The sequence below is a fragment of the Cotesia glomerata genome, linkage group LG9, assembly GCF_020080835.1.
Source record: "Cotesia glomerata isolate CgM1 linkage group LG9, MPM_Cglom_v2.3, whole genome shotgun sequence".
Classification (NCBI taxonomy): Eukaryota; Metazoa; Arthropoda; class Insecta; order Hymenoptera; family Braconidae; genus Cotesia; species Cotesia glomerata.
This window is the reverse complement of record NC_058166.1, coordinates 14,995,878-15,017,231: the sequence shown is the minus strand read 5'-3', so window position 1 is coordinate 15,017,231 and position 21,354 is coordinate 14,995,878. Positions and strand designations below refer to the sequence as shown.

The window sequence follows — 21,354 nt, the reverse complement described above, 5'->3', positions numbered from 1 at the left end:
ATATACATATATGTAATATATATGAAAAATTGATGTGGGTACTCAAATGAAAAGTCTTGATGAGTGTAATGTCGAGATGAGCTTATATCTTAAAAAATGTTAATATTTCACAAGATAAAAGGTCATTTCTTAATTATGTATCTAAAGATAGAGCATTTTCGAATGCAGCCTAAATATTTATCATCATAAATTGACTATTGGTGAGAATGATATGAAACCTTGAAAAGGCACAACTCCAGGTCAAGACTTTCCAGGCCACAAAATTTTGCTTATTTTCTTAATAATATAGATTAAATATTTTGAAGAAAAAATTTTTCTTACATCAAGTAGTTTTTTTTCTTCAGTGTAAATAAATTTTCAGGCGCTATTGCTTGCGTTTCTTATTATCAAAAAATATAAAAAATATAAAAAAAAAACCATAATTTTCTACATAAATGATAAAGTATTTTGTAATGACCTGACTAATCCGCGCATTAAATTAACACTTGATAAATGAAACTACTATTATTACTACCACTAATAAAAATAATAAATAAATAATTATAAATAATAAATATAGTGTACTTGAAAAGTAAAGTAAATTAGAAAAGTATAGAAGATGTATAGATGGTAAAATGAAAAACTCATCTAAACGTAAATACATCACAGTACTTCGCGTCCCGTCTTTTATATCTATCCAATTAGAAAATAAAAATATGGATTAAAGCTAAGACTTCATACGAAGCAGCTGGGAGTAGTGCAATGAAAATTAAGAGATCGATTTTTTTTCTATAACAAAAATCTGTTAAGGAGGAAATTAAATATATAAGAATTATTCGAAACGGCTAAAACATTAAGATAAACATATTGTAATAAGATAAATCAATTTAATTAAGTAAATCTTTTAAACTAAGTATTCTTTAAAAATCACCAGTCAAACTCTTCACTAGAGTTATATTTTTTTTTGAGTCGATAATAATAATAATAATAAAATAATAATAATAATATTAATAATAACTATACCGTTTCAATCATATATTCTTTAGTGTAAAATTTTTCTGTTGATCGAATTTTCTATGACCTTATTCAATATAAATTAAACAGCTATATCACAGAATTATTAATTATAGTCATAAGAAAGGAGGAAAAGCAAGTGTAATGATTAAAAATATTAACCATTATTACTCTACACGGAAAAAAAACAAAATGACACTGGATATCATCTCAGATTATACTCAGTGATATCTGGATTATACTCATTGTAATCTGGATTATACTAGCTACTATCTGAAAATTTTTTTTCACTCAATATAATCTGGGATGATATTCAGTGTCATTTTGTTCTTTCCATGTACTAGAGTATAATTTATAGGAAAATGGGACATTGCAAAAATCTAAATTATTAATCCGACCATTTTTGATTAAACTGAAAAATCTCTGTATGTTTTTTAATATTTATAAGAATTAATTTTATAAGCTCTTTAATTTTAAGAACTTTAAAAATTGTTAAGCTTTTTTTTTTACATTTTTAAGATTTTTTTGTAATGCAAATATTTCTGCTGTTTAAATTTATTATAAAAAATTTTTTTTAATTAAAAATAAACCAATGTAAGAATTAATTGGACAATTAATGACTCTGAAATTGAAAGACAGAAATTTTTTTTTCGAATTTTTTACCAATGAAATTATTCTGAAAAAAATTTAATAAAAAAATTCCACATGTGAAAATTAAAAAAAATTCTCGGTGAAAAATTTCTGCTGTTTAAATTTATTACTTAGCTTTTTAGCAAAAAATTGTACAATGATAAAAAAATAAATTTTTTTTAATTAAAAATAAACCAATGTAAGAATTAATTAAACAATTAATGACTCTGAAGTTGAAAGACAGAAATTTTTTTACCAATGAAATTATTGTGAAAAAAATTTCACATGTGAAAATTAAAAAAAACTCTTGAAAATTTTTAGAAGCATTTTTTTTATTGTTTTTGATTTGTTATAAAAATAAAAAAAATTGTCAGCTAACTTCAGTATCATAAAAATTATTATAAAAATATAAATTAAAAAAAAAGCTTATAAGAATAATTCTGTTGATAAAATCTAATAAAATCAAAAATGGTCATGTCATACCTAATGATTAAAAAACTAGGTACCCTGTTCACATATACTAGGCTACTGATATCGATAATTAATAAATAAAATGAAAGAATGTGTATCGTATATTAATGTTAGAATATTTTATATTAGTTAATAGCAACGTGTGTTTTCTAGTGAATGCAATAAGTTTTTGATTGTTTTATTTGTATTGATCAATTGAACTAGTTAATTTGTTGATTTGTTTATTTTTATTTTTATAAACACTTGTTCTTTGCTTATTAGTTAATTTTTATGTTTAATCAATATTATTATTATGTATTCAATAGACGCAACTTGAATTCATTTAATTCAATTTATAAAAGGGTTTTTATTCATAAAATAATTTAATCTTACAATGTAATCAATTTTATCATTTTTAAACAATATAAATTAAACATAATAAAGACATTTATTTTTTAATAAGACCGTAATACATATTCGAACACTTAAACTATTTTTTATTAATCTATTTCTTCACTGTATTATTATTATTTTAATTAATATTATTATTTTTTTGTCATCAAATATATTGGGGCAAAAGAAAGTGAAGGAAGTGAAACTATTTTTAAAACTAAACATAAGCTAAAAAAAAAAAAAACATTTTTTCATAAAATTAAAAATTGATAATATTAATTGTTGAATAAAAAATAATATTGACGCGATAGCAGAGTTCGAACCTAATTTTCGATAATTATTTTTAGTAATATAGCATAATCGATATAAATATAGTAATTCATAAGAATTTGAATGAAAAAATTAAATAATTAAAATAAAATAAAAAAAAAAAAAGTTGACTACTTACGTGAAAAATTGCTATACGATTTGCAATTTATGTAGTCATATAGCCAATTTACTCCACTGTTTTTTATACAGTTCTTTTTTCTAAAATATATTAATGTTTATTTAATACATACAAATATATACACATGTATATGTATGTATACACATATATAAACGAAAAAATACGCTTAGATAAAAATTTTTTGTATACTTCGATACTGACACGCGCGTAATTTACACGTTCGCAGTTTATACATTCAGTTGTAATTTTTAATATTTTTAGATAATAATATTGGTTGAATCGATTATTGGATTGATAATAATAATACTAATACTAATAATTAATACTAATAATATTAATAATAAATTTAACGATCACACATTAATTCTAGATCGTTGTGTATAATACATATTCAATTATCAATTAATATTTTTTTGTAATATTTTTTTTTCATTAGTGTTTTAAATTCAATTTTTGACATTAGTCAATAATTTAATAAATAAAAATAAAACTAAAGAAAAATCGGTATACTTTATATACTCGATAATACCATAAATATATATAAATATATATATATAATACAAAATAGAATTATAGAATTTCGTAAATAAATGGAAAGTAGCGATAAAAAAAAAAATAAAATATATATTACGAGTCATATAAATCAATAGATCAATCTTTTTCTACCTAATGTTTTTAAGTGTTTTAACTTTTATCCTGCGTTTAAACCCTAGCTAGGCATATTTAAATGTAATTAGATTTTTTTTGTAATGATATTATACAAACTTTTGTAAAATGGAAAGAAGTCGGATTGTATTCGTCGTGATGAAAGTGCCTCGAGCGACTGAAAAATTTTGTGAAAGATGGTGAAAATTTCTTTCCCACCTTTTTTTATATATAAAGAAACTAATCTATTTGTTACAACAATTATTTATAAATGATTAAATAGTATCAAATAAAGTCAAGTCCATAATTAATTATTGATTTTTTATTCTTTTTAAATTAATAAATCATTTTTTCCAATTTTTTATTATTGCGCTCTGAATAAAATTTCAGATAAAAATATCTCATGCATATTTTTAAATCTTAGAAAATTATATGGAACTTTGTGGAGGTTAAGTTCTTTAATTGCGACCTCTAGGGCTAATATATTGTTCTTGGAACATAACCACTAAAGTTAGCCGACGTTTTTAATTTTTTTAATTATTAAATTAGAACTAAAAAATATTTTTTTAAAATTACACTTAGTTTATCAAGTTTTTTTTACAAATAAATTTTTTTTTTTTGCATTTTTTCAATAAAAAAAAAATAATAAAAATTTTTAAATGTCGGCTAAATTAATTTTCATTCTTGGAACGAGCTGAAGAACAAGAAATGGTTGACGATGCGGCAAAATCATGGATATTTTTTAAAAAAAGTATGAAATAGAGATATTTTTAGGTGAAAAAAAAGAACGTTCAATCGTGTAATATTAATTGTTTATACACGGAAAAAACAAGATGACACTGGATATCATCCCAGATTATACTCAGTGATATCTGTGCACTGATAGAAGGATTTATTAACTATTAATAATTTAATTTATTTGAAGACAATTATTTAATTTATTAAATATTACATTACATTATAATGTTTATTGCAAAATACCAAATTCTATCACTGCTCATAATTATCTTTTACATTTTTAAATATTAAAAACGTTAATTTATTTAATGAATTTAATTATTATCATGTATTCCAGTTATAGGATTATAAAAAGTGTCAAGAGAAAATTCCTAATTTCGTTTTTGATTTTAAATAAATATTTGTTAACAGTTAACAAATATTCATTAACCATTAATAAATATTTATTAACAGTTAATACTGTACTTAATAATTACTTATTAAAATTTAATAAATCGTATTTAATAAATAATTTATTAACTGTTAATAAATATTTATTAAATCCTATGATGTTAAAAATCCATTTATTAACAGTTAATAAAGCTTATTAAATATCACCAAATCCTTTTATCAGTGTGGTGAAAAAAGAATTTTAGATAGTATTTAAATGAGTATTTATGAGTATTATTACAATGAGTATAATCCAGAAATCACTCAGTATAATCTAGATTATACAAGCTACTATCTGAAATTTTTTTTCACCACAAATATATCACTAAGTATTTATCTGAGATCATATCCAGTGTAATCTTCACGTAAAGAACAAGATGACACTGGATATCATTCCAGATTATACTCAGTGATATCTGTGGTGAAAAAAAAATTTCAGAAAGTATTTAAAACAATATTTGACTATTTTAATATCTAAAATACATAAAGAATAATAATAATAATAAAATAATAGTATTTAAATGAGTATTTATGAGTATTATTACAATGAGTATAATCCAGAAATCACTCAGTATAATCTAGATTATATTAGCTACTATCTGGAATTTTTTTCACCACAAATATATCACTAAGTATTTATCTGAGATCATATCCAGTGTAATCTTCACGTAAAGAACAAGATGACACTGGATATCATTCCAGATTATACTCAGTGATATCTGTGGTGAAAAAAAAATTTCAGAAAGTATTTAAAACAATATTTGACTATTTTAATATCTAAAATACATAAAGAATAATAATAATAATAAAATAATAGTATTTAAATGAGTATTTATGAGTATTATTACAATGAGTATAATCCAGAAATCACTCAGTATAATCTAGATTATACAAGCTACTATCTGAAATTTTTTTTTACCACAAATATATCACTAAGTATAATCTGAGATGATATCCAGTGTAATCTTGTTCTTTCCGTGTACTAGAAAGCTTTAATTAATTTTTTTTCTGTACTTAAATAAATAAATAAATTATCATATAAAATTGTAAAAAAATAAGATTGACTTTTAATTTTCACTGAAAGCATTTTATATAAGATTGTAGAGCACTTCTCAGCTCGTCACGCTTGGGCCGTGCAAAATCAGAATTAATGTGTGTCATACATAGAAAGGCAATGTTTATAATAATAAATAATTTAAAAACATTAAAATAATAATTAATAATATATTATATATGACAGTGATACTCGTTTGTTGAACATTAAGGGCATAGTGATTTCTCATTTTTAAGTTATTAATAAATCGTGAGAAAAAAGTACAATCAAGTACATGAGGTGAAAATTTTTTACCTTTTTCTAAAAAATATATGTAACAAAATACAAACAAAAAATCGTATTAATCTTAGTTAATATTAGATTTAAATAAAATTTATCAATCGAGCGTAAAATTGTTCGTAGTTAATTTTTCTATGTACCGAAAAAAGATTTCCCGATAAAAGGATGTAAGGGTATAAAGAGTAAGAATATCTTTTTAAAACAATTATTAAAATTACTATTGTGTAATTATTTATTTAGAAAATTTTATGTTTCATGTTTGCTGGATTTTATATTGCCCTTTGCTCCACGTTAGCTTCTTCAATGAACCTGATTAAATAAATGTGTAAATTCAATTAAAACACAAAATTTGATATATCAAATTAAATACAAGGTTTTTTAATTATTGAAACTTGTATTTAACCGAATTTTAATAATTATTAAATTAGTAGATGGTAATTACAGTAACCTTGATATTATTTCACTTAATATACAGTATTATCCGTGTACTGGAATGTCTAAAGTTTGTATTTTTTATTATATGTAAATATGTGTATATATTTATAAAGGTAAACGTTGAATCGCGACCGCCTTAATGACGTGATTTTTATAATTTTAAGTGTCGAAAAATTTTAAATCGGTAATTTTTATAATATAAAATTAATGGGAAAAAAAGATAAATAATTAAAAAAATTAAAATTTATATCTTTGAAGACAACTTTGATTTGGTAAAATTGAAGAAACTTTATAAAGAAGAAATAAAATTTAAAAAGTCACAATATTATTCAGCAGCCGCGATTTTATATAAGTTTATCTTTATAAATAAAAATTTTCCTTTATAATTGATTTTTAAAAATAAATTGAATTTTAAAAAATACTCTTCCTTACTGCGCCTGTACATGTACATCTGACGAACGAAAACATTAATAAAGTTACATAAAAATCGCTGTTAAAAACAAAATTACTTTCATAAAATAAAATTTTTTTAAGCTACACAAATTGCTGTTAATAAGTGATGTATGTTTAATGGAATAAGACTAGCTAGATAAAAGTAGTGACTTGTTAGAAGTTTAGTATATGAAAATTAAATTAGCAGATTAATTTGATGATTTAAAAAATTTTTGCAACAAATAAATTATGACGAAAAAAAATTTAGAAAAAAAAAATTGACATGTAAAAATTTTTAAAAATTAAAAATGCAATTTTTTTAAAATAATTTTTCCGAACAAATTTATTTGTTAAAAAAAAACTTAAAAATTGTCAAGTGTAATGATTTTAGGACATTTTCGGAACATTTTTTAATATTTTTAGGACAATTTGAACGTTTTTCAAATAATTAAAAAAACAATTTATTTTTGCACGGTTGTAGATTTGTCCTAAAATTAATAGATGAAAAATTTTGGGACAACTTTAGGACATTTTGGGACAACTTTGGGACAATTTTAGGACATTTTGGGACAATTCTGTAATGTTTCTACAACAAACTTTGAACATTTTAGAACTATTTCACGACACTTTTGACCGATTTCAAGAAAGATAATTTATTTTTGCACGCTTGTAGATTTGTACTAAAATTAATAGATGAAAAATTTTAGGACATTTTGGGACAATTTTAGGACATTTTGGGACAACTTTAGGACAATTTTAGGAAATTTTCGGAACATTTTTAAATATTTTTCAAAAGTGTCGTGAAATAGTTCTAAAAATGTTCAAAGTTTGTTGTAGAAACATTACAGAATTGTCCCAAAAATGTCCTCAAGTTGTCCCAAAAATGTCCTAAAATTTTTCATCTATTAATTTTAGGACAAATCTACAACCGTGCAAAAATAAATTGTTTTTTTTTTTTTTTAATTATTTGAAAAACGTTCAAAATTGTCCTAAAAATATTTAAAAATGTTCAAAAATGTCCTAAAATTGTCCCAGAAATGTTCAATAAATGTTTCATCCATTAATTTCTAGACAAATCTACAGCTGTGCAAAAATAAATTATCTTCTTTAAAATCATTTAAAACCGTTTAAAATTGTAGTAAAATTGTCATGAAATTGTGAAGTCTTCTGAAAATCTTCAAAAAATACCTAAAATCGACGAAAAATTACTTAAACGCACTATTTTAAAATTTTTAATTTTTTTTAAGATGTCCCAAAATTGTCCCAAAAATGTCCCAAATTGTGTCACGTTTGGATGTCCCCTGCTTGGGACAATTTTTACACGGGTGACTACTGATTTCAGTATCATAAATTTAGACAATTCAACATTGGAAATACACAAGTTTTATGTAAAAATTTTCCTAATTCACGGATACATTTTAGTACAACAATTTATTATTACAGATTACAGCTGGTGACATCACCCGATATTTTATCATGTAAATTAATATTATGTTAGTCATAGGTGTAGTTAAACAATGATTATGAGATTACAAGTATTTATCAACGAAATTAAAATTACTGGTTAAAAAAATATTTTAGGTAAAAAATAAGTCAAAATCCATATTTATCTTTATTTTTTAAAATAATTAAAATGCTCATCAAAAATATATTATTGATTTAAAATAAAAAACATAATTTCAAAAATTGAATGAACAGCTTTCAAAAGAAATAAATTTTGTTAATTTTCCAAATATTTCATATACTTCACTGATAGAGGGATTTGTTTATAGTTAAAAATATTTGTTAATATTTAACAAATCATTTATTAGAGACCACTTTTTAGTCTTTAACAAATATTTTTTAGTATTTAAAAATTTTTATTAATATTTAATAAATGAATATCAGATTTATTAAATACAAACAAATCTTTTTAAATACTAAAAATATTTATTAAGAACTAAAAAGTGGTCTCTAATAAATGATTTGTTAACTATTGAAAAATATTTTTTGGTACAAATAAATCCTTCTATCAGTGTGGATTATTGACAATAAAATCCATCAGTCATGAAGCTATCTGGAAGAACAGAAGCGAAATCTATTTCACCAGAGCAAGTTAATATTTCACTAACTTCGTAAGACGGATAATTTATTTTAAGTTTCAGGTAGTACTTTTTATCAAACCAAGTTTCTGAGGTATCAAAAGAGAAGTCGCGACCCAAATGCCAAAAGGGCGTATACCAATTTATACGCCCTTTTGGCTTTGCAGTGCCAAAAGGGCATATAAATTTTTTTTTTTTTACTAATCGCTTTATTAACACTTTCTAAGCCAAAATATAGAAAAAAAATTTCCAAAGCCAAAAGGGCGTATGTCTGAAATTATACGCCTTTTTAGCTTTAGGACATTGAAAATTTAGTGACCTAAATTTTGGCTTTAGCCAAAAGGGCGGATAATTTTTTTGCCGATTGCTTTGAATTATAAGTTATATGTGACTAATTTTATTGCCCTCCGGGCGAAAAGTGGCAACTTTCGGGCCTCTGCGCTCAACAAAGCTGCTGCTTTTCGCCCCGAGGACAAAAAAATAGTATTGCCCTCTGGGCGGAAAGTGGCAACTTTGGTCTCACTGCGCTAAACAAAGTTGCCGCTTTCCTCCTTCCTCGGACAAAAAATATTATACAGCCCTTGGGAAGTAAAAAAGAAAACCTCAGATCACATGTTTGTTGACCTCGGCTTCGCCTCGGCCAACAATTACATGTGATCTGAGGCTTTTCTTATTTTCCTTCCCAAGGGGTGTAATATACTAATTCAGCCCTAGGATGGGAAAGTTAGAAATGTCTCAGATCACACGTTAGAGTCAACCGAGGCGAAGCTATTTCTATTAAATTACAAATCGGTATTTTTAAAGATTAATATTAAAATTTTAATACAAATTCTGTTTATAATTTTAATTGATAAAGAAAAAAAAACACCAGCTGAAATGAAACTAGTTCCATTCGGCAGCCGAAATGGAACTAGATTTTTCAAATAAAGAATATTGATTTTTAATAAAATAATATAATAACACTAATAATGTATAACTTATTTATGAATTAAAAACAAAATTCAATAATAAATTTAAAACTATTTGGAACAAATTTTGGAAAAAAATTAACTTTTGAAGAAAAAATTTCTCAAAGAATTGCAAAGATTATAAAATTTGAATTATAAATGACTAAATTTTAAATAACTGCTTAGGAACAACAATTTGCAAATCAATCAGATGTTTGAAACCGGATAAAATTTTAATTGAAGAAAACAATATATAGAACTAATTTGTGACATATTTACTGACGAATTACCTGAAAACATTACACGAAAGACTAATCATTACCGTCATTATTGAATTTACATCATGATTAAGCTATGATGCAGACGATAATTCTAAAACGGCTGCAGCTGTAAAACTGTTTTGTTAAACGAACTCTAAAAGGAGTAATATTGAGACTATTACCACTTCTGAGTAGTGGAAATTGAAGCTTATTAAAAGAGCTTTACGATGCACTTTACCAAATTTTGATATCTTGTCTCGATCAGTAATTATACCAAGTTGAAGTGGTAAAAACATAAATTTTTACGATTTTCAAAATTTCAAAATCCTGTCATTTTTAAATTACTCGCCCGATTAAGCTCATCTTTGAACTTAACCTTGGTCTTTATGGATAGATAAAGCATGTTAAGTTTGAGAAGAATCGGTTGTAAATTGAAAACGCTATCGTGCTGACAAGCCGCGTTATATCGTATATATATATATATTAGGGTGGCGCAAAAAAACCGACTATTTTTTTTTTTTAGTCTCGAGTTAAAAAATGTTAGTTTTTGATGTTTTAAGAGCTCTCTCCAGAGGACAGCTTAAAAAAAATTTTTTTAAATATCGCTCCAAATTTTTTTTAATTTCAAAAATCGTCAAAGATCGAATTTTTTTTTAATTTTTCTCGTTACGGGATAATTTTATAGACTAAAAAACAAGTTTCATAAAATTTCAGTTCAAAATTTGAATTTTGAAAAGTCGCCCATAATTTTTTCAATTTATTTTGAAATAAATTTATTAGCTATTTATTAGCTGCGCTAAACGAAATTGCCGCTTTTCGCCTGTGTCGGACAGAAAAATAGTATACAAACCTATGGCAGGAAAATAATAAATATCTCAGATCACATATATGTCGACCTCGGCTTCGCCTCGGGCAACATATATGTGTTCTGAGACATTTCTCATTTTCTTGCCACAGGTGTAATAATATACTATTTTTTAATTTAATAATTTTATTTAATCAACTGCCAGGCGTGGGTTCGAATCCCGAGCTGGTTTTAGAAACCAGCTTGGTTGAAATTTGACCTTGCCGCGTAGGTTAAGATTTTTCAAACCAAAAAGACCCCAACGTACCACTCCTAACACTTAAAGTCGGCGATATGACTAATTAGAGAAAAAAAAAAAAATTATGAGCGACTTTTCAAAATTTAAATTTTGAACTGAAACTTTCAGAAACTTATTTTTTTTGGTCTAGAAAATTATACCATAACGAGAAAAAAAATTAAAAAAAAAAAAAATTCGATTGTTGACGATTTTGTAATTTTAAAAATTTGGAGTGACCTCTTAAAAATTTTTTTAAGCTGTCCTTTGGTGAGGGCTCTTAAAACATCAAATACTAACATTTTTTCACTCGAGACTCAAAAATAAAAATAGTCGGTTTTTTACGCCACCCTAATATATATATATATATATATATATATGAAGCATATATAAAGCATATATATATGTATATATATGAAGCATATATAAAGCATATATATATGTATATATATATATATATATATATAAACTTTTGAACTATATACATTTTCTGACTCAGCTCGACAAACTGAGTCAGAAAACGACTAAATTTTTTCAAAGTTGCGCCATGAGGACGGCTGCAATAGTTAGATTTTTATAAAATCTACTAAAAGTTTATCAAGGTGCAATGGTGATGGCAATCATTCATGGTTTACTTGAGGTTCTGAAATCTATTTGACTATCATTTATAGTTCATTGTTTGACATTTCAGTAAAATAACAGACCAATAAACAGTACAATTTAATCATGTAAAAATATTATTACAACATTAACTTTACATTATTAAACTATACTATTTATTGTTTAGTAATTTTTCCACTATTTGATACTAAGCTATTTAACTTTCACGTAACAGTATTTTTTAAATAGAACTAAAACTAAAAAATTATTAATTATTAATTTTTTCACATTAAAATCCACTTTACAAGTTTTGAATTCAAAAATAATTATTCATCTATGTTCAACTATCACGATCTACTTGTCTTCATTCACCTGTTGCTATTTATTATAACTAAAGTTAAAAATTGTTAATAATTATCATCAGGTGATTATAACTATTAATATAAATAGTAAAATAATTATTTTATCAATTAATATTATAAAATAATAGCTCGTAAGATCATTTAGTTTAATTTAAAAATACCGATACTTCGTATGCTACCATAGTTGTAAAGGGCACCAGTTGCGATATCTAACATGTTACTGAGTCAGAGGCACAAAATTCAGCAAAAATTAAATGATCTGGATTTATTTTTAGAGTTAAATTTTATATTTCAGAACAAAATTGAAAGTTTTTATACGCCTTTTGGCTTTAGGCTAAACATTTTCTGAAGCCAAAAGGGCGTATGTATTGAGATACGCCCTTTCGGCATTAGTACATTAAAAATTTTTTTGATAAATCTTTACGTTTCGAGCAATTCTAAGTTGAATGACGAAAAAAAAAAATTTTTATACGCCCTTTTGGCACAAAACCCTATCTAACTGCTGTAATACGCCCTTTTGGCAATTGGGTCGCGAAGTAATAAGCCCTGTTAACTTCCATGAGAGAAACTGAATCAGGTTTTCCGATTTGCTGTCCTATTATTGTTAGAGCAGTTTCTATAGCTTTGTCGATCAATGAATCGTTGTTAGCATTTTTGAGTTCCCAGCATCTAACAATATTATTTCCAAACTGATTAGTTGTTGGGACATAATAAAATTGAATTGTGCAGAGTTTTGAAGATCCCGTCGTATTTTGCACAGAAGTCTCTTCAATTACAGTCAACGCTCTCTGTATTTGACTCGCCCGTACAGGACCATTCTCTGTACTTGACTCGTCCTTGTCCATAAGATCTGTGTAAAATCGTCAAATACAGAGGAAGAATGTGGTCAAATACAGAGAGGTCCAATACAGTGTAACGTCCACGTTTTCAAAAGTATAAATATCTAATTTGTCCCCGGCTCGAAATTTGCTCGCCGGAGTCCAGGGTCATAAACGGGGATTACATTATCAATAACAAAATATAAACAAAACCCTTCATTTTTAAATAAATCCAAAAAAGGAAACCTCTTTATTGGCCTGATCATATTAATAAACGATATAAACAATATAAGCAAATTAAACAATATAAACAATACATTAGAACAACAAATATCAAAAGCTTAAGTGATAATATGTACAAACTTGATGTCAAATTTAACAATAATCGGACATATCGTTTCTTTTCCCGTTTTCTGTGCCACCTGGTGGCTAAACTCTGTCTACTATCTTTACAAAGTGGTAATCCTACCGATGGATACACCCTCAGTCGTGGCCCTACTTACCCCTAATCCCGTTTGGGTGCTTGGAAAGCAACCCTTTCCGGCTACGCGGTGGCCAAATTTCCACATGCCCGTGCAAAAAAATTTGTTTCGTTATGAATTTCATTGTGAATTTGATAATGAAATTCAGATTTTGAAACAAATATGAGTTTGATAATGAATTAGCTATAAAAATCCTCTAATTTTCTATTGCAGCTGAATCTAACAACTAACCAACAGCTGAAATCTAATAATTTAATGGGTTATTTTTTAAAACTTACTTTTCACTTTAAACAAGTGATAAGTACATTATAAAAATCGTATTTCCAGCTTTGAAGAAGATTCAAAAATTGTTGAACCTAAAGAAATTAAGACAACGAAGAGGAGTAATTCATGATGAATTTGATGATAATGATTATCAATTTAGTACGAGAGTCATATTGAATTAATTATAAGATAAATATGTTTTATTTTATAATTGTATTTTTGTTTTACCCCCTGAAATTTCAAAAAAAAAAAACTATTTTATTTAACTTAGAGGAAATGTATTAAGGTAAAAGCCCCAATAGATGATCACGTACCAGTATATGATCATATATTGGGGCTTTTACCCTACTAATTTAACAATAATCAACAAAAATCATGGAACCATATAAAATTAATACTTGATTCATAATAAATTTATCATAAAAAGGTTATAAATATTATATTAATTTGATCTTACCTTATACTTGATTCATAATAAGTTTATTATAAATCATAAATAATTATTATAAATAAATAAATAAATAAATAAACTTAATTTAATAATGCAGAATGAAATATATTTTTAGTTTATTTCTTTTTAAATTATTCAATAAATAAATTTTTTTTGTAATAGCACAAATAACGAACTGTAAACAATAGATATATATTTTTAAAAATAAATTTTAAATCTTGTTAACGCTTACATAAGAGTCACAAATAATTTTTTTTAAATAGATTTATTATCATCAAATTCATCATGAATTACTCCTCTTCGTTGTCTTAATTTCTTTAGATTCAACAATTTTGAATCTTCTTCAAAGCTGGAAATATACGATTTTTATAATGTACTTATCACTTGTTTAAAGTGAAAAGTAAGTTTTTAAAAATAACCCATTAAATTATTAGATTTCAGCTGTTGGTTAACTGTTAGATTCAGCTGCAATAGAAAGTTAGAGGATTTTATAGCTAATTCATTATCAAACTCATATTTGTTTCAAAATCTGAATTTCATTATCAAATTCACAATGAAATTCATAATGAAATAATTTTTTTTTGCACGGGTGGTCAAGTCAGCACTTTCATCCGGTCCGTTCACGATACCAACCTGGGCCTTGGTCAGACTCCAGGTAGAGTATTATCCTCTGGAATTACTTGGTGAAGAGTATTCGACCGAGTAATTCTCCCGAGAAAGAATTGCTTGCTTTATCGAGCCAAATTTTTGGCGTTTATCATTTTTCCCCAACTCTTTGTAACGAACCGGAAGGGTCGTTTTGACACCTGTCCGGTGTCCGCGAACTAGCATTCAAAAATAAATATTTATTATTTTAATCGTAATTTCCTTCATTCTCTATCTATTCGTTTCGTCAAATTCACAATTCTTTATTATTTTAATCGCAATTTCTTTCATAATATATCCATTCGTAGATTTTCCATACTAAATTGTCCTCGGGACTTAGAATAATTTTGCCAGTCTTTTAATTTCTTTTATAATTTAATCATACCTTCGGTAATAATAATATAAAATTACAAAATTAAATAATAATCGCCACACTAATAACAATAATTGTTTCTATTAATTTTCAAATAATTAACTAAAATACTCAAATACAAAAAGTAAAATCTGCGTCATAACAGAGAGCGTCGACTGTATTGTCTTGATAAAATATCTGCGACCGCCTGACAAATCCAGAGTTTCCATATAAGAAGCGGACACAATTGCTTCTATAGTTGACAATTTTGTAGAATTTTTTTGGACTAATGACGGCAGAGCAGAAGCAATTATAGTCTTCAGTGCAGAATCCTTTACAGAGATACTTCGTCAGTCTGGTTCAGATAAGTATTTCAGATTGAATTTGATAGAAGTTGTAATCACTATTTTAAGTAATAAATTCACCATGAATATAGATAGTTTCATATAAAGATATATATTCTTTAGATATAAGGTAAAAGCCCCAATAGATGATCATGTACCAGTATATAATCACTCCATGTATTTGTATACCTATATTTGTGAATATAGATATACAAATACATGGAGTGATCATATACTGGTACGTGATCATCTATTGGGGCTTTTACCTTATTCTGAAGATATAATTTTCAATTTTAATCGATGTTTTTGTAAATTAACAAAACTGTGAAAGTCTGAGGCTAGAGTTTTACTGATTTATATTAGTATTACTGTTGACACGTAGGGTACATATAAAATATAATCTATGTAACAAGTGTTTGTAGGTAAGTGGTCAACAACTCATAAATATTTAACCTTCGAAATTTACTACAAACAAAAAATTTAGCTGTTTTTAGAATTTTAGCGTATGCGTTTAATTTTTTGCCACACACTTGAAATTTTATATAGTAATTACAAAGAAAATTGCTAAAATAAAATTATTTTAAATCTTTTAAGTTCTTAATTAAGAAATCTAATTTGAAGTTCAAAGTTTTTTAGACTCAGACAAGAGACAAATTTTCTCCTACATTTAAATAAATATATCTTCTTAATTTTTTATTAAAATAAAATGTTTTATTGAGATTTAGCGGAAAAGGTCTAAATTATTTTTTTTTCTTTCCATTCCATATTAAGAAGCTACTAGCAACCTTGCAGTCATTATGTGACTGCCGGGACTTGTGAAGTATAAATAAATAAAATTTTACTGTACTTTCTTGAATATTGACGTTTTTAAAGATATAAGCTCATCCCGATGTAACACTCTTCAAGAGCTTTCATTTGAGTACCCACATGCATTTTTTATATATTTTTCATATATACATACATATATACTATATATAAATATATGAAAAATTGATGTGGGTACTCAAATGAAAGGTTTCTATGATTGTAACTCCAGGATGAGCTTATATCTTTAAAAATGTCAATCGTGCACAAGAAACAAGGTCATTTCTTAATTAATGATGTTTTTGAAGATATAATAAGCTCATCCTGATGTTACACTCATCAAGAGCTTTCATTTGAGTACTCACATGCATTTTTTATATATTTTTCATATATATATATATATAATATATATAAATATTTGAAAAATTGATGTGGGTACTCAAATGAAAGGTCTTGATGAGTGTAACCTCAGGATGAGCTTATATCGTTTAAAATGTCAATATTTCACAAGATAAAAGGTCATTTAGAGCATTTTTGATTGCAGTCTAAATACCTATCGTCAAAAATTGACTATCGGTGAAATTGATATGAAACCTTGAAAAGGCACAAATTAATGTCAAGACCTTTGCAATGACACTAAATTTCACTAAAAAAAAACCGATTTTATCATATGACTATCCTGGACATAAAATTTTTCTTATTCTCTTAATAATATTGATTAAACGTAGAAAATAATGCTCACCAGAATCTAGAGAAAAAAATGGTTAATATTCAATATTAACTGAATTTAAAAATTATAAGTAAATATGCAGAAGTTTTACCAAATATTTTATGCCATTAAAATCAAAAGACATCTGACTATTTTTTAGTTTTACTTAATTAGTAAATTATTTAAAAATAAATATTTACATTTATAGTTTTTCTAAAATTTTTAAATGTAAATTTTGTATTGTTTACTTCCTAAAATTTCTAAAAATTGTCAGACGTTTGTTAATTTCAGTGTTGATTAAAATTTTACATACTTCATTAATCATACATATTACTTATAGTAAGTATTCATTCTTATTTTTAAAAAATAAATAAATATTAAATCTGAAACGAGAATAAATAGAAAAGATTATTAAATTTCTTAGTTTAAGTGTTTAATTAAAAAAAATATAGTCAACAAAATTTGAGATACAGAAACACCTTAAAACATATCGTCATGACCTAGGTCAGGTATGTATGATAATCCTCTCTCCTTCAAAGCTTTATTCATTAAACGTTCTTGATCTTGCTTTAATTCTTGTTCTTTTCTCTGTGCATCCAAAATGTCGTCAACAGATACTTCAGACAGTGGCAAAACTCTTTCTTTATCCCTGTCCTGATAAAAAAATAAAATATATTTATGTTTATATTAAGGGGGAAAGTCCATGTAAAACTTAAAATATTTAAATTTTTAAATTGTTGTCATGTGTCCATGTGGTGATAAAATAATAAATTCAGGACCTTTTATGAACAAAGAATTTGAAATGAATCGGTAAGAATCTAAAACTGGTGATTTTTCTATGCTAAAACTTTAAGCGCAATTATCTCGAAACTGTATTTTTAAAAAACGGCTCGTATTGTAACTCAAAAAGTTATGAATCGATTTGTCTGAAATTTGGTGAGGTCTTTCTCTATATTACTATCGGAAGGATAAACCTAAAATTTCAGATATTTTGCGTTGATAAAGTATTTTTTTGGAAACAAAAATATCAAAAAAATAGCCTCAAATTCTGACTTTTTTTTCAAAGGCTTATTTTATACTTTTTTTTTAAATTTTATAGGTTTATTCTTTCCGTTAATATGTCCTAAAAAGGAAACACTTAAATTTTTAACTTCCCGCTAAGAAAATTGAAAATTTTCAAAAATCGGGAAGTTATTGGTTTTACCCCATTTTTCGAAAATCGAGTTTTCATCGGATCTCGACGTTTCGAGGTCCTACGAAGCTTTCCTGACTATTTTCACGATGATGTCCGTACGTCTGTGTCTGTGTGTGTGTGTGTGTATGTAAACCTCTCGTAACTTTTGAACGGCTTGACCGATTTCATCGCGGTTGGTGTCATTCAAAAGGGCTTCGCCAAACTTAGATTTCCTGTAAGTTGGAACCGATTTGGACCAGTAGATTTCAAGAAATTGCAAAAAAAAGTGACAAAAAAGTTGTTTTTTTTTTTTTCATTTTTTAAAAATATTTCCGAATTGGCTGAACCGATCAACTTCAAAAACTAATCAGCTCTTAACCTTGAAATCCCGCATCGATCGCCACATAGAGCGTCAGAATCGGTTGATGCGTTCGTGAGATATCGTTGTTGAAAAAAATCGAAAAAAGTGTTTTTTTGTAATAACTCCGAAATTTTTCATTAGATCAATTTTTTTGTTCAGAGTTATTTATAGAGCTCAAAAAACCACATCGATCGCCGCCTACCGCGTGAAAATCGGTTGATTTATTAAAAAGTTACAGCAGTTTGAAAATTAGAAAAATCGTGTTTCATCGAATTTTGATAAGACTTTTGAGCTCAAAGAGCTCAAAAGCATAGCAAAGCTATCTCTTTGAGCTCGTAGAGCTCAAAATAACACATAAATTATATTATTGAGCTCGAAAACGTCATAAGTGCAATTTTAAGCGCCTAGGTATGGAATTAGCGGGAAGTTTCAGGGATACCCTTTAGGGTCAACCGTTTTTCTAATTTTTTTTTATTCAGATTTGATTCAGTCGGTAGCAATAGGCAAAAAATTATCCTGAGCCGCCATTTTAAAAAGAAAAAAAAAATTTACTTTTGCACTCTAGAAAGGTTCAATAAAGTAGTATTAAAGTTTAAAAACAATGAAATTATTTTATCACCTTTAAAAATATTTTTAAAAAATGACCGATTTTTAGGCTTTTACATGGACTTCCCTCCTTAATAATAAATTAATTTGTTACTGCAAATGAATTAAATAAAGTTAATGGTTTATACATACGATTTCGCCTAAAAGAACAACATTTTCTCCACGGACAATAAATACTCCACGAGGAATGTCTCCATATTCTTTGCCAACGTGAATTCTTTCAATCGTTCGATGTAAAACGAGATTTGCAAATTGATCGACACTTCGCAAATATCCAATCAATGTTCTTCCATCTCGTAATAATACCATCAGTTTTTCTGTATAAATAAATGGAAAGTAATTGTTAATTTACAATTTGTACATACGAATGCTAATAAAATCAGCTGATATTAAAAAATTAACAATTTTTTTTGGTTAAATTATTACTAAAAAAATATTTTTTCAAAATTGTACTCGTAGTTTTTTAGATTTTCTATGTGTAAAATTTTTATTTATTTGTAATAATTTTTTAAATGAGAAAAATCATAAAAATTGTTAAATTTTTGATAATTTTATTTACGTTAAATATAAAAATTTGAATAAAAAAAATTATATTGAATTTAGCAGACATTTTTTAATTTTAAGTTTTTTAAAAAATAAAATTTAAAAAAAAACGAAAATTAATTTAGCAGATATTTGATAGTTTCAAGAATTTTTTGAACAAATAAATTATGGCAAAAAAAAATAAGAAAAAAAAATTGAGCTGTAGAAATTGCAAGAAATAAAAAATGCAATTTTTCAAAAATAATTTTTTGAAACAAATTTTTTTGTTAAAAAAAAAATTAAAAAATGGTCAAGACTGCTAACTTTAATATCATAAAAAAAAAAACATACTATCAAGTTCATCTAGGAGTGACGCTGTTCCAGGTACGATATCCATTGTTATTAATTATTCACTTGTCTTATCTAAACAAAAATTAATTAAGAGATATTTATATTTTTTGTGCAATAACAATAATGAATCGAGAAAAATAAACAATAGATAAGGTTATGTTTTTTACAATAAAGTAATAATTTAATACCTAGTTTATTGATTGTAGAAAATTATTTCTGCTTTCAATTAATATTTAATCAATTCGTTTTAATATTTAATTAATATATTGCCGTGAAAAACTTATAATAATTAATATTTAGTGTTCTGTCGGACACTGGTCTTAATAATTTTTTTTTAAATAGAATAGTGATGTAAATAGTGCCCTCTGTTGTAAAGTTGAAAAAATAAAATTTACGCGGGAATAAATTAAATTTAAAAAATTTGAGTAGAGTGAAATTTATTGCTTGAAAATTATTATTGTTAAAAATGCAATTGTTATGAATTAAAATTAAGTTAGCCGTCATTTATAATTTTTTTTATTCAAAAAATTATAACAAAAAAATAATTTGATTTTTAGAAAACTTGAAAATTTTTTAGTGAAATTAAAAAAAATTTTTTTTTTTGTTTCCATTTTATAAATGAAAAAACATAAGATATGCGTGAAAAAAATTTTAATGTTTTATTTATTTTAGAGTTACTCAATATTCAGTAATTTAAATTTCAGTCCAATTAATTAAATCATATTTGTTGGTAATTTTCTTCATGATACATCTTCCTGATAAATTGAAATCTATTTTATAATTAACATACATTTGTCAATTTTTTTTTGAATTTTTATAATAACTAAATTACTATAAAAAAAAAGTTTAATAATAAAATTCTACATCTAAAAATTTAATAAAGAATTGCCAGTGTAAATTTTTAATAAATATTTTTTTTTTATTTTAATATATTTTGTTATAATAAGTAAACTATTTTGTTTTAAACTTGTCTTTATATAGGCAGATTAATTTCAAATATTTAGGCATTATATATTTTTTAAAGAAAATTTTTTCAATAATCAAAAAATAATTACTATTTTTGCTGCTATTGTATTTTCGTTAATTATATTATTCTTTAAGATTGCTATTATTATTAGTTTATTACGCTAAATATTACTGTTAAGTAAGTATGTTTTCTTATAACTATCTTTTTAACTTGTGTAAGAAATATGGTCACATGGAGTTAAGCTCCATG

At 25.3% G+C, this 21,354-nt stretch overlaps 2 protein-coding genes across 2 annotated transcripts; both read right to left on the bottom strand.

Moving 5' to 3' along the window:
* Positions 1-8,882: 8,882 nt before the first annotated feature.
* LOC123271997 lies at positions 8,883-15,735 on the bottom strand. Its single transcript, XM_044738564.1, has 3 exons — positions 15,449-15,735; positions 12,794-13,030; positions 8,883-9,117 (listed from the first exon to the last, which is right to left on the bottom strand). The coding sequence occupies exons 1-3, from the start codon at positions 15,495-15,497 to the stop codon at positions 8,948-8,950; spliced, it is 456 nt and encodes a 151-aa protein (XP_044594499.1). The 5' UTR covers positions 15,498-15,735; the 3' UTR covers positions 8,883-8,947.
* A 1,804-nt stretch (positions 15,736-17,539) lies between these two features.
* LOC123271998 (U6 snRNA-associated Sm-like protein LSm1) lies at positions 17,540-20,369 on the bottom strand. The gene is made up of 4 exons (XM_044738565.1): positions 20,327-20,369; positions 20,139-20,210; positions 19,398-19,582; positions 17,540-17,778 (listed from the first exon to the last, which is right to left on the bottom strand). Exons 2-4 carry the CDS (start codon positions 20,182-20,184, stop codon positions 17,605-17,607), a joined length of 405 nt encoding a protein of 134 aa, XP_044594500.1. The 5' UTR covers positions 20,185-20,210; positions 20,327-20,369; the 3' UTR covers positions 17,540-17,604.
* Between the last annotated feature and the right edge of the window lie 985 nt (positions 20,370-21,354).

Coding starts and splice junctions, on each gene's coding strand:
- LOC123271997 (XM_044738564.1), bottom strand. CDS start 15,497: ATGGAAACTCTGGATTTGTCAGGCGGTCGCAGATATTTTATCAAGACA. Junction 13,031..15,448: donor CAGATATTTTATCAAGACAA/TACAGTCGACGC, acceptor GAGCGTTGACTG/TAATTGAAGAGACTTCTGTG. Junction 9,118..12,793: donor GGAAGTTAACAGGGCTTATT/ACTTCGCGACCC, acceptor ATTTGGGTCGCG/ACTTCTCTTTTGATACCTCA.
- LOC123271998 (XM_044738565.1), bottom strand. CDS start 20,184: ATGGATATCGTACCTGGAACAGCGTCACTCCTAGATGAACTTGATA. Junction 19,583..20,138: donor ACTCCTAGATGAACTTGATA/GTATGTTTTTTT, acceptor TTATTTATACAG/AAAAACTGATGGTATTATTA. Junction 17,779..19,397: donor TTGTTCTTTTAGGCGAAATC/GTATGTATAAAC, acceptor TTTTTTTATCAG/GACAGGGATAAAGAAAGAGT.